This window comes from Microtus pennsylvanicus, chromosome 3 (assembly GCF_037038515.1).
Source record: "Microtus pennsylvanicus isolate mMicPen1 chromosome 3, mMicPen1.hap1, whole genome shotgun sequence".
Lineage (NCBI taxonomy): Eukaryota > Metazoa > Chordata > Mammalia > Rodentia > Cricetidae > Microtus > Microtus pennsylvanicus.
The window spans coordinates 51,029,920-51,042,226 of record NC_134581.1 but is presented as its reverse complement, the minus strand read 5'-3'; the positions used below and the strand labels follow the sequence as shown (position 1 = coordinate 51,042,226).

Sequence of the window (12,307 nt, the reverse complement as noted above, 5' to 3'; positions counted from 1 at the left end):
GGTCGGTCGTGACAGAAACTAGCAAAGACAGATGGCCAGCAAGAGCCCACGGCTTCCCCTAGCGCGGTGGGATAGCGAAGGCTGTCTCTTCTTGTTCGTTTTTTTTAAACATAGTTGAACATAGATGCATGCTTACACTGTCCTGGGACCTGGTGACGTGACACAGGAATGACCTTATTTAGTGCTCCAGGAGTAGAGCACAGACTGTGAGAGGGACGTAACGGGGAGATGGGGCTCACAGCCATCTGTCTGCAGCAGGCTGAGGGTGAGGATGCTGCTCATGTCTGGACTTCTTGCTTTCTAGGGTCTGGGGACTGATGAGGACTCCCTCATCGAGATCATCTGCTCCAGAACCAACCAGGAGCTGCAGGAGATTAACAGAGTGTATAAGGAAAGTGAGTAGCCTGTTCTGGGATCCATTCTCTTAGCCAAGTTGCTTCCCCCACCCCTGCTTCTCTCTCTCTCTCTCTCTCTCTCTCTCTCTCTCTCTCTCTCTCTCTCTCTCGCTCCCTCCCTCCCTCCCTCCCTCCCTCCCTCCCTCTCTCTGTCTCCCCCTCCCTCCCTCCCTCCCTCCCTCCCTCTCTCTGTCTCCCCAGCACTGGGATTACAAAGCACACATGGCACACATCATGCACCCGCATCCCAAAGCAGCTGATTCTGTCCTCCTCCTGTGAGGGAGCTGGGGGATAGAACTCAGTTCATCAGATGTGGATCTGATAGGATCTACTAAGCCTCTCCCCAGCATCAGAAACAGTGTTTTAATTAAAAAAAGAGTTCGCTGATTAAAGAGAGCCTGGGGACCCCTGGCTTGACTTCATCTTGTTTGTTGGCGCTGACAATCACCCTAACTCTGATCTCATGGGAGCCAACATCCTTCTAGAGACTTCCTCCTCAGATGGGGACTCAGGAATAGACTGTTTCCACACTAACACAACAATGCCCGCTATTTGAAACCTGGTGCATGAGAGATAGTCGGGGTTGGTGGTTGGCTGTACCAGTGGGAAGCATTAAGCCAAACGTGCTGTTTCCTCAGTGTACAAGACCGATCTGGAGAAGGACATTGTTTCTGACACATCCGGTGACTTCCGCAAACTGATGGTCGCCCTTGCAAAGGTTGGTCTCTCAGTCTCTCCCTCCCCCTTTGCTTCTTTCCACGGGGGCAGGCACAGCTCCTTCTTTACTGGGGAGGGAATTAACTAAATCCTCGTGCCTGCTCAGAAATTCCGTTGCGTCCCGTCGCTGCAGAGCTGTCATTTTGTTAATAGGATTTCTTATCCTGTAGAACCGTGTGGACAACTGGACTCCGGGACTAGGGGAGGGGTGGGCAGCTCCCAAGCTCTGGCCTGGATTTCTCGGTTAACCCTCACTGAGTGACTTAAGGAAGGTCACTTTGCCTCTATTTGTGGCCACACCTGCCCCGTTAACGTGACCTTACTTCTATCATCTCTCACCTTTTCTGTGTGTGCAAATGTTTGCCCCTGTGGGGCTTTGGAGTGTGTGTGGGCCTCTGTGGGCTCTTTGCTGATGTTGGCACACTAACGTGGATGTAAGGTTTGTCTGCTATGAATCTCCGGTTCTGGCCAGCGTGCACCTAAGCTCCTGTCTGTCGAGGGGAGCGAGTTCTTCTCTCAGGCAAATGACTGGGGAGTGTCCTGCAGGCTGGCCCACTCCCATCTCCCTGACAGTGATGACTCTGTGGCTCTCCTGTCCTCATTTGTCCCTCTCTGGACACCACAGTCCCTGGGTCTTTTTAGAATCCACTTGTATCATTTTGTTTCCTTGAACAAAGCCCACTGAAACACCGTCTGCCTTATAATGCACAAAGATCTGGGTCTGACGTCTCCACTGTTCTCCTGTAGGGCAGAAGAGCAGAGGACGGTTCGGTCATTGACTACGAACTGATTGACCAGGATGCCCGGGTATGTGCCGAGCTGCTTGGCTGAATTTTACAATGGCCTGTGTGTCTGGAAAGGGTTGTATCCCACATAACCATTTGTTCATGTACAATGAATAACCCTAGATTAATATTTATCTCCTCTCAGGTTCCCGGGTCAGGCATAGGGACTGGGTTGGTCGGATGTTTCTGGCTCAAGGTCTTTCCTGAGGCTGTAGACAGACTTGGCCAGGGCAAAGAGTCCCGAGGGTGTGGCTAGGTCAAGGGTGTGGCTAGGTCAGAGGGACCTTCCCTACGTGGCTCGTGAGTGATCCACGGTTGGCAAGAGATGCCAGCATTTCCCTACACAGGCCTCCGTGGGGCTACTTGAATGTCCTAACAGCCTAGCAGCTGGCTTCCCTGAGGGAATGAGCCGAGAGGGAGTCAGAAGCCCTCAGGCTTTTATGGCCCAGTCCCAAGTGTCACAACTGGCACAGTTGTCATACTCTGGTCATTGGAAGTGAGTCCATGAGTCCAGCCCACAGCTGTGGGAGGGGCAATGTCCCCAGCTAGGGAGCAGTGGCCACTTCTAAACCTCAACTCATCTGAGAATATGAGTCTACTTTCTCGAAACCATACTTGTAATGCCAATGTTAATTACCAGATCTGTACCTAGCTCCCTTTGGCTCCTTCAGGTCTTGAGTGCCTGCGTGGGAGCGCTAGGTCCCAACAGTGAGCTATCAGGGAAGATGGCGTAGCCCAAGCAGGACAGGAAGGCTCCCTGCTCTGCTCGGCGGGGACAGGGGGAGGTGACAGGCTTGCCCCTTCCTCATAAGGCTGATTTAGATGGCTGTGAACTAGGTGTGCCTCACCTGGAGGACCAACAGTTGGGTTATCTCGAAGCATGTCGTAAAAGCTACAGAAAAACCATGTGCCTCAGCTTTAAAATCCTATATAGTCTGCAGAATACTTCTAGTATGAGAGAAAGTTTTTTAGTAAGTGCTAGAAGTGGCCTTGCCATCTAGGGCGACAGCTCAGTGTGGCCCCTAGAAGCCAAGAGTGAGCACACCTGTTCTAAATAGCACACTGGGGGAAGGGGGCGGTCACACCCGCAGTGCAGGCTTGCATGCTCCCTTGTCACTCTTGAGCAACGCTTGCTTGGCGGTGTGTGGCTAACGTTTCCTGGTCGCCTGCGTCCCTCACAGGAACTCTATGATGCTGGGGTGAAAAGGAAAGGAACCGATGTTCCCAAGTGGATCAGCATCATGACTGAGCGCAGTGTGTGCCACCTCCAGAAAGGTGGGTGCCATGCCAGGGACACCTCAGTGCCTGGGGGCTCTCGGACGGCATAGGCAGAGGCTGCACGGAGGCTTAGTGCTCCCGAAACAAGGCTTGTTCTCCACTTAGCTTCCCAGTTTCTTTTATGAAACTGTTTGGCCTCCTTTCTCATTCTGGACCCTCTGTCCGTAAATACGTTCTATATTTGATGTGTTAATTGTTTTACTCTGTATGTGCGTGTGCTCATGAGTGCGTGTTCATATGGATGCACATGTGTGTGGAGTGCGTGTGGGAGCCAGAGGCAAACCTCGGATGCCATACCTCAGGAGCCATTCTTCCTGTTGTGTTTGTGAATTTGCCTGGAGTTGAACACGGAGGCTACGTAGGCTGGAGATCCCCTGCTATCTGCCGCCGCCTTCCCAGCCCTGGGATCGCAAGCACATACCACTATGCCTGACTTTTCAGGGGTTGTACACAGGTCCTCATGCTTTCAAGACAAGCATGTTGTTAACGGAGCCTTGCTTAGTCCCTTTCTTATTGGAGGATCATTGTTTATTGAAGTAGAGGGCATGACTAGCTATGCTGTTTCTCATGACATCTAGATAGATGGGTCCAGTCAGAGAGGATGGAGATGATTACATTCTGTGGCCTGGGCAGAGCCATTAGGGATGGGAGCTAGACCTGGGTCCTCTAGCAAGACAGGGAATTCACTTCTGCTCTACCAGAATGATCTCTGACCCCTGGCATGATATTATGATCACCTTCAATTTTTTGGGGGGGCAGGGAGGGAGTTGTTTTTGTTTTGTTGTGTGTGTATGTGTGTTGCTTGGTTGTTTTCTTGTTGTTGTTTGTCGTGGTGTATAAATATGTAGTTGATAAGCCGGTCATCAGTGCAGCCTTGACTAGCACTTCTGATATTACTTATTGCTTTGTTTTCAGTGTTCGAAAGGTACAAGAACTACAGCCCTTATGACATGGTGGAGAGCATCAAGAAGGAGGTCAAAGGAGACCTGGAGAATGCCTTCCTGAACCTGGGTAAGCATTGTGGTGGCTTTCCGGCATGCCCTGGAGAGCTTTAGAGTTGACTGTAGACAACTGCAGACAGGCTCGGGTTGGCAGAGCAGAGGGTTGCCAGGGAGGCCTGAGTCAGCTGGAGAAGAGAGGGCTGTTACGCGCAAGCTCACATGCGTACTGGGTCATCACTAACCTCCACATCTCATGACTGATGATGCCGCAATGGTGTGCGCAGGATTCTGTGTTTTCCTTAGCCGTCTACATTCTGCATCTGTGTGACAGGCCACTCTGGTCAGTGTCCTGGAACAAGGCCATCATCCCCCTCACTGCAAGAGAGGCCAGCAGCCTCACTCACCCCTGACACTGTCTCTTCTCTCCACAGTCCAGTGCATACAGAACAAGCCTCTGTACTTTGCTGACCGGCTGTATGACTCCATGAAGGTAAGGACAGCTGGCCCGGAGGCCCTGTTTCCATTTGGCTCAAACTGAGTCTTCTTGACTAGTGTCTAGAACAGTGGTTCTCAACCTTCCTAATGCTGTGACCCTTTAACAGAGTTCCTCATGTTATGGTGACCCCCGACTATAATTATTATCATTGCTGCTTCATAGTTATAATATTGCTACTGTTGTGAATTAAAATGTGGAAATCTGATATGCGAACCCCAAAGGAGTCTTGACCCACAGGTTGAGACCCACTAGTTTAGAGGAAGGGTCCCAGTATCTGACGGGAGCGTGCTAATGCTGGGATTGTATATGGTAGGTGAGAAGGCACCGATCCACTTTCTCCCACTGTTTAAGTATGTGTGATGCAGCTCCAGAAGGAAGTGTCCCCGGTAGGAAAGGGTTAGGTGACCAGGTGACCGTGGTGTCTGAGACCTGCTGGGGCTTTCAGTGATGGCCTCCTGTTATCCCCAGGATAGAAACAAACAGGATGCGAGAGACCATCCACAGGTACTACACACAGCTTGTCAGTTCCCTCCCTTAAGTCCTGACAGGAACCCCTTCGGGGCTTCCGGTTTTTTATCTTCTTGATGAGAAAGGAAGCTGGAGCTCCTGGAGCCTCGGCTAGCATGCAGTCACATGGCAGACCTATAGCTGTGTGTTCTTCCTGCATGAACTGCCCGGACCAGCCTGTCGTTCCTCACACCCTCATCCTGCCTCGAGTGCTCTGCTTTCCAGGCCTCTGCTTTCCCTCTCTGGAGCACCTCCCTTGTCCATGCAGCCCCTGTGTGGCTCTCCTTGGTTGGTTTGTTTTTTTGTCACAGATAACGGTTTCCTCAGCACAGGCTAGTCCTTGTATTCACATAGAGCGGCACAAACAGCATGCTGACTCTTCCTCTCTGCGGCCCTAAGTGTCAGCAGCCCTTTGCTGCATGTGCAAACTCACAGGCTGGCCTTCGTAAGCACAGAGCTGACTTCTGTGCTGGCTGGAGGGGTGGCTCGGCGGTTAAGAGCACATATTGCTCCCTCGGAGGACCTGAATTTAGTTCCTGGCATCTATTTCAAGCCATTCCTAGGCTCCTATAACTACAGGGGATCTGACGCCCCCTTCTGGCCTCTGTGTGCACCTACATGTATACATATGTGCTCCCCCACCCTGTATACATACTTAGAAAGTTTAAAAGAAATCTTTAAAAATTCAAATGTGCTTGGAAATCCAAGGGAATAGTTTCCTTTGTGTTTTTAGTCTTGTTACAGCATCAAGTAGCACGTAAGAGAGGCCAGAGAGATGGCGCAGGCATCGAGAGTACCTTCTGCTCTTGTAGAGGAGCTGGATTGGCCCCCAGCTCCATGCTGGGCAGCTCACAACCATCTGGGACTCCAGCTCCAGGAGCTGACACTCAAAAGAGGGGCCTACTTGCGCGCGCGCACACACACACACACACACACACACATACACACACACATACACACAAAGACATTTCAAAAATAGAAATTATTGTATAAAAAGAATAATCACATAAGGGCCATAAAACTGTGATAGGTGCTGTTTATATAGTGATAACATTGTCAAGGGACTTAACTTGGGTGATCAATTTGACTTTCAGGGCAAGGGGACTCGCGACAAGGTCCTGATTAGAATCATGGTCTCCCGCAGTGAAGTGGACATGTTGAAGATCAGATCTGAATTCAAGAAGAAATATGGCAAATCCCTGTACTACTACATCCAGGTAAAGCCTGTGGCACTGGGCTGAGTCCGCCAGGCATGGGGTGTGTGTGTGTGTGTGTGTGTGTGTGTGTGTGTGTGTCGGGAAGGTGGTTAGAGAGAGCAGTGGCAGGGTGGCGACCTTTCTGTTTTCTCATTTTGTAGAGACCCTGTAGGTGGAGGCCGCTTGTTCATTTTTCCTGGCTGCCCAGACCTGAAATAATCACTCAGAAACTATAGTATTTGCAATACTGTTTGGCTTAAGTGTATTTCTAGCTGGGTCTTACGTCTTAAATTAACCCATTCCTATTATTTTCTGTTTTACCACGAGGCCCGTGGCACCCCAAGGCTATGGCAGGCTGCCCGGGAGTCTGTTTTTTTTTTTCTTACACTGCCATTCTTTTCTCTTTCTGGCCACTCGTAGCAAGACACCAAGGGCGACTACCAGAAGGCCCTGCTGTACCTGTGCGGCGGAGATGACTGAGGGACCGGCACAGTGGGTCACTCAGAAGTGGCCGAACTTCTGCCCCCACCCGATGTTCTAGAGACCTGGAGCTCCTCCCTGTGACGATGACAGCAGAGCCGCAGACCCGTCCCCCACCCTAGCTGCCTTAGTATAGCCTGGCTTTCCCTTCATTCTTTCCTTTATGCCAAAGAGATGAACATTCCAGGGAGTTGGCTGTACCGTCTGTGACAGGAGACACTTCACCTCTTAAGTACTGTGTCGTGAATAAACCGTTTTTACTTTAGAAACAACACCACTGCCTTTGCTTCCATGCATGCTTGGGATTCGATTGTTCACCCAGGGAGGCTGCCCCTAAGGGAAGAAAGTTCTAGAACTGAGCTCTCTCCTCTGGTAGCCACGACACAGATGTGACTTTTAAAGGAAGAGTCAGAAATTACACAGAGTTCAAAACTGAGTTCTTAGGTGAGGTCTCTAGCACTCACCTGGTTCTGCGTGTGCTTCTCCTGGGGGGAAAACAACATTTGATTCCCACAGATCAGCACTGACCACACACCAATGGCATGATTCCATCCCAGGGTAACTTGGTGAACCACTGAGTTTCATTAGGGCCGCTTAAGAGAACATGGGTCTCAACCCATCTTACTGATAGAGGCTTCATCAGTGAGGCAAATGTCCCTCCCAGTATCAGTTATTTGTCTTGTATATCCTCAGGTGGGCAATACACGTGTCCCCCCCCACACACACCCAGCAACACACCAATGATGTGTACATCGTGGGGTGGGGTCCATAAGCCTCTCCCTGCTACCCGGTGGACTGCTACTGAGTAAAGCATCATAGATGCTGAGCAAAGGCCCAGCCATGTTTGGAAGACGGTGTCCTACAACACAGGTGTACCTGAGCCCTGGGGTTGATTCCTAGCACCACAATGAAGAAACAACCACTCCGGTTGCTCTGTCCATATTTCCAAAGCTTAGTACCCACTTCTGGTGGAAACAGGACATCTGCACTCTAATGGAAGCCTCTTTGGGGTCACTCCACACACCTACAGGTGAGAGGGCCAGGAGGGCAAGGTCCCCGTGAAGTAGTTGAAAGCAGGTATCTGAGGTGGCCACAAACTGGGGAGAAGTCTGAGGTGGAGTGGGATATTCTGGGTTTTCTTTGGTTGTTGTGGTGGGTTTGTTTGTTGTTTGGTTTTTGCTATTTTTGAAGGATTTGGTTTATGTTTAATTAGGTGTATGTGCGTGTACCTGTGTGTATGTAAGTGTGAGTGCAGGTGCCTGAAGAGGCCAGAAGAGGGCATCAGCTCCCCTGGAACTGGAGTTCCAGGCAGTTGTGAGCCATCTGTTGTAGATGCTGGGAACTGAACTCAGGTCCTCAGCAAAAGCAGCACGTGCTCTTACCCTCTGAGCCACCTGTCCAATCCTCTCATCATTTGTTTGTTTGTTTATTTATTTATTTATTTTACAGTCTCTAGTAGTTCAGGAAGCCTCGTGCGTTCTCAGACTCCCTCTGCCTCCAATTCCCAAGTGCTGGGATTACAGGCATGTACCACCCATGCCTGTTGTACGCAATGATGGGGATTGAACCCAGGGCTTCATACATGCTAGCAGGCACTCTCCTACGGAGCTGAGTCCCCATCATCAGCTGGCTCTAGATCAGTGAAGGGACCAACAGCAGCAACATCCCCATCACTATCAGCAACATTATCCACAAAAGCAGCAGCAGCAGCAGCACCACCATCATCACCAGCAGCAGCCACTGAGGCATGGCACAAAGTAACTCTAGAAAGACCAAGCAGCCAAAAGCTGATAACTTTCCTTCTTCCCCGTCCTTTCTGATCTGGGCTGCAGGTCTCAGTGAGAGATCGGTATTTTCAGGAAGAGTGGCCTGAGAGTCCCTGGAAAGTAACCTAGGTAACTGTTGTCCTAGCCAGCCCCGCTCTGTACACAAGGTAGGGGGAGGCAAGTGATGTATGATCTAGCTGCGTGGCCTTCAACACCGATGGCTTTCTATGATTAGTTTTTAAGCTTTTATAGGTCTATATTGTTTGTTGAACATCCTCTTTCTTACAACTCCTCCATCCCACCACCTCCTCCCTCTCCCATCGACCCCCCTTTCTCCCATAAACAGTTTTACATCTACTTTTATTTAATATGTGCACACATTTTTTTTGTGAATGTATAAAATCTAGAAGCCACAAATTAGAGAAAATCGTCAATGTTTAAGTGGGAAAAAAAAGGAATGTGTCTTTTCTCAGACTGGCTTGATTCACCTAATGTGAATCTGTTCTCTTTTTATAGGTGGGGGAGAAACCACTGTGTATGTAAACCACATTTCCTTAGCCATTCTCCTATTTCTGGGGACCTAGGTTAATTCCATAATTCCCTCACTGTCATTAGTACTGGGGTCAATGCTAATGGGAAAGAATTCCTGGAACACATTGACTCAGAGTTTTTGGGGTGAACACCCAACAGTGGCATAACAAGGGACATGGAAGATCTTTTGTTACAATGAGGATTCCTTGTGTTCCTGTGCCCACCCCGCTCCTCCATCTAGGTAGCTAGGGCCTTCCCTGGAGTCCATGGTCTCTGGCAGGTCCTTGCGTGGATGGACTGTGTAAGATGAACATGTGTGTTTTTTTGTTTTTTGTTTTTGTTTTTTTTTGTTTTTTGTTTTTTTTGGTTTTTCGAGACAGGGTTTCTCTGTGGTTTTGGAGCCTGTCATGGAACTAGCTCTGTAGACCAGGCTGGTCTCGAATTCACAGAGATCCGCCTGCCTCTGCCTGGGATTAAAGGCGTGCGCCACCACCGCCCGGCTAAGCATGTGTGTTTTTAAAGCAACACCAGCACTCATACATGTAAACTCCTGGGTCTTCCTGGCTCAAGGTCCTGTTGAGAGCAGCTTATATCAGTACTGTCCCCAAACAGAAGGTGGTCCCCCTCCCAAGTCCTTCACTGTACTTTCCTACCAGGGCCACCTGTCTGTCAAAGGTTGTGTTCCATAGTCTACAGGCAACAGCCAGGCACAGAATGTGTGTGTGTGACATGAGCTGTGGACAGAAGCAGGAAGTCCGGAAATATGGACGCCACCTGCTCTGCTCCAGGAATTCAAGTGCAATTAAAGCAATGACAGCAGCTGCAACTCTGTAGAGAAAACTAAATGCAACTGTGAACTGACTGGCTCGCTACCGTGACCCTTGGGCAAACTGGAGATGGAAATTCAGATGGAGCGTGGCTCCTCGGTCATGGGGAGCCCATAAAACACCTCTAAGGCCACTAAGATAGCTAAGATAACAGGTTACACAGACCTAGGCTGTTTGATCAAATAATCCCTCAGAACATTAGAATCAGAGCCCAGAATCCCCAGATCCCCTCCTTTGTGTGCTTAGGGGCAGAGTTCAAGAAAATGCATACGAAGCGGGACCTCTCTCTTTAACCCCAAATTATTGTGCTGAATTGTGAGTTGAGAGGGCGGGGCAGAGGCTGCCATGGCAGTGATTGCGCCCAAGTGTGCAGCTCGCTCTAGTCTCTCCAGAAAATGAGCTTCAGGCTGCGGGGATGTGGGGTGGGGGTGTGAGGCCACAGGATGAAGGGAAGGCTAGACTCAGAGGAACTGGAACAGCATGGCCTCTAGTCTGCCGGCCCTGCCTCTGGAACAGCATGGCCTCTGGTCTGCCGGCCCTGATCCTCTGCAGGTGTGAGGGGAACTCCAAATGGCAGGCTGACTAGGAAGGGCTCCAGGGAACTGGTGGAAACCTGCTGTGAGCTGTGGTGGTCTGGTGTCTTCCAAAATCCACACTCAAGGCTGCTGGAATTCTCTCTCCATGTCTTCTGTTCCCTTCAGTCAATGTGCCCAAAACAAAGCATCTTTTGAAGCAAAAACCACTGTCTGGAGACTGGAATACTTTCTTTTTTTTTTTAAATTTTTCATTTATTTATTTATTTGTTTATTTATCTATTTATTTATTTAAGATTTCTGCCTCCTCCCCGCCACTGCCTCCTGTTTCCCTCCCCCTTCCCCAATCAACTCCCCCTCCCTCATCAGCCCTAAGAGCAGTCAGGGTTCCCTGCCCTGTGGGGAGTCCAGGGACCTCCCACCTCCTTCCAGGTCTAGTAAGGTGAGCATCCAAACAGCTTAGGCTCCCACAAAGCCAGTATGTGCAGTAGGATCAAAACCCACTGCCATTGTTCTTGAGTTCTCAGCAGTCCTCATTGTCCACTATGTTCAGCGAGTCCGGTTTTATCCTGTGCTTTTTCAGACCCAGGCCAGCCGGCCTTGGTGAGTTCCCGATAGAACATCCCCATTGTCTCAATGTGTGGGTGCACCCCTTGCGATCCTGAGTTCCTTGCTCATGCTTTCTCTCCTTCTGCTCCTGATTTGGACCTTGGGATTTCAGTCCAGTGCTCCAATGTGGGTCTCTGTCTCCTTTCATCGCCTGATGAAGTTTAATATCCAGGAGGATGACTATATGTTTTTCTTTGGGTTCACCTTCTTATTTAGCTTCTCTAGGATCTCGAATTATAGGCTCAAGCAATTCCATTTTGCAAAGACACGGGGAAAGAGGTCAGGTAGTGTCTTAGCAAGGTTTCTATTGCTGCGACATAACAGAATGATCAAAAAGCAAGTTGGGGAGGAAAGGGTTTATTCGGCTTACACTTCCACATTGCTGTTTATCACTGGAGGAAGTCAGGACAGGAACTCAAACAGGGCAGGACCCTGGAGGAGGAGCTGAAGCAGAGGCTATGGAGGCATGCTGCTTACTGGCTTGCTCCTCTGGCTTGCTCAGTCTGCTTTCTTATAGAACCCAGGACCCAGCCCAGGGACTGCACCACCCACAAAGGGCTAGGCCCTTCTCCCGGGATCACTGGTTGAGAAAATGCCTTACAGCTGGATCTCATGGAGGCATTTGCTCAACTGAGGCTCCTTCCTCTCTGAGGACTCTAGCTTGTGTCAAGTTGACACACAAAGTCAGCCAGTACAAGTAAGTTTTAGAATTTGTCAGCTGATCACGACAAAAATTTAATTTTATTATTTAAGGCATGAATGGCAATGGACATATCACACGACCGTGGAAACCATGCTGCGCTCTGATCGTGAGGTTTTCTTCCCCCTAACCTATATGTGGGCCAGAGCTGTCATGTTGTATAACTTAACATGCTCTGCACATTGAAATCCATGTACATATACACACAACCTGAGTGTCCAGACACAATGGGTCTGTACTGTAACTCCCAAGGTATATGTGTATGCTAGGTTTCTTTTTCTGGGAACTAGGCTTCTAGAGTCAAAAGCAAGGAAGCAGTGCAAAGGATGGGCCTCAAATGGTAGGTGGGGTTGCCTAGCCTTCGCAAAGCCCTGGGCTTAATTCCTAGCACTGTGCACACTGGGCATGGTTGTGCACACATGTCATGTCAGCACTTAGAAGGTGCGAGCAGGAGGATTACAACTTCAAGATTATTGTTAGCCTCATGGAGAGTTCGAGGTGAGCCTGGGCTAAAAATTAAATAAAATAATAAAATAAGATACATAA

At 49.6% G+C, this 12,307-nt stretch overlaps 1 protein-coding gene across 2 annotated transcripts in view; it reads left to right on the top strand.

Moving 5' to 3' along the window:
* Anxa2 (annexin A2) overlaps positions 1–7,069 on the top strand; it is a 39,040-nt gene extending 31,971 nt beyond the window's left edge. For both annotated transcript variants that reach the window (XM_075965354.1, XM_075965353.1), the window contains exons 6-13: positions 305–395; positions 1,034–1,113; positions 1,860–1,919; positions 3,079–3,172; positions 4,091–4,186; positions 4,548–4,606; positions 6,214–6,336; positions 6,736–7,069. In XM_075965354.1, the coding sequence (XP_075821469.1) occupies positions 305–395; positions 1,034–1,113; positions 1,860–1,919; positions 3,079–3,172; positions 4,091–4,186; positions 4,548–4,606; positions 6,214–6,336; positions 6,736–6,795 (663 nt within the window). In that variant the 3' untranslated portion in view covers positions 6,796–7,069. The remainder of the gene's footprint in view (positions 1–304; positions 396–1,033; positions 1,114–1,859; positions 1,920–3,078; positions 3,173–4,090; positions 4,187–4,547; positions 4,607–6,213; positions 6,337–6,735) is intronic.
* Positions 7,070–12,307: the final 5,238 nt, after the last annotated feature.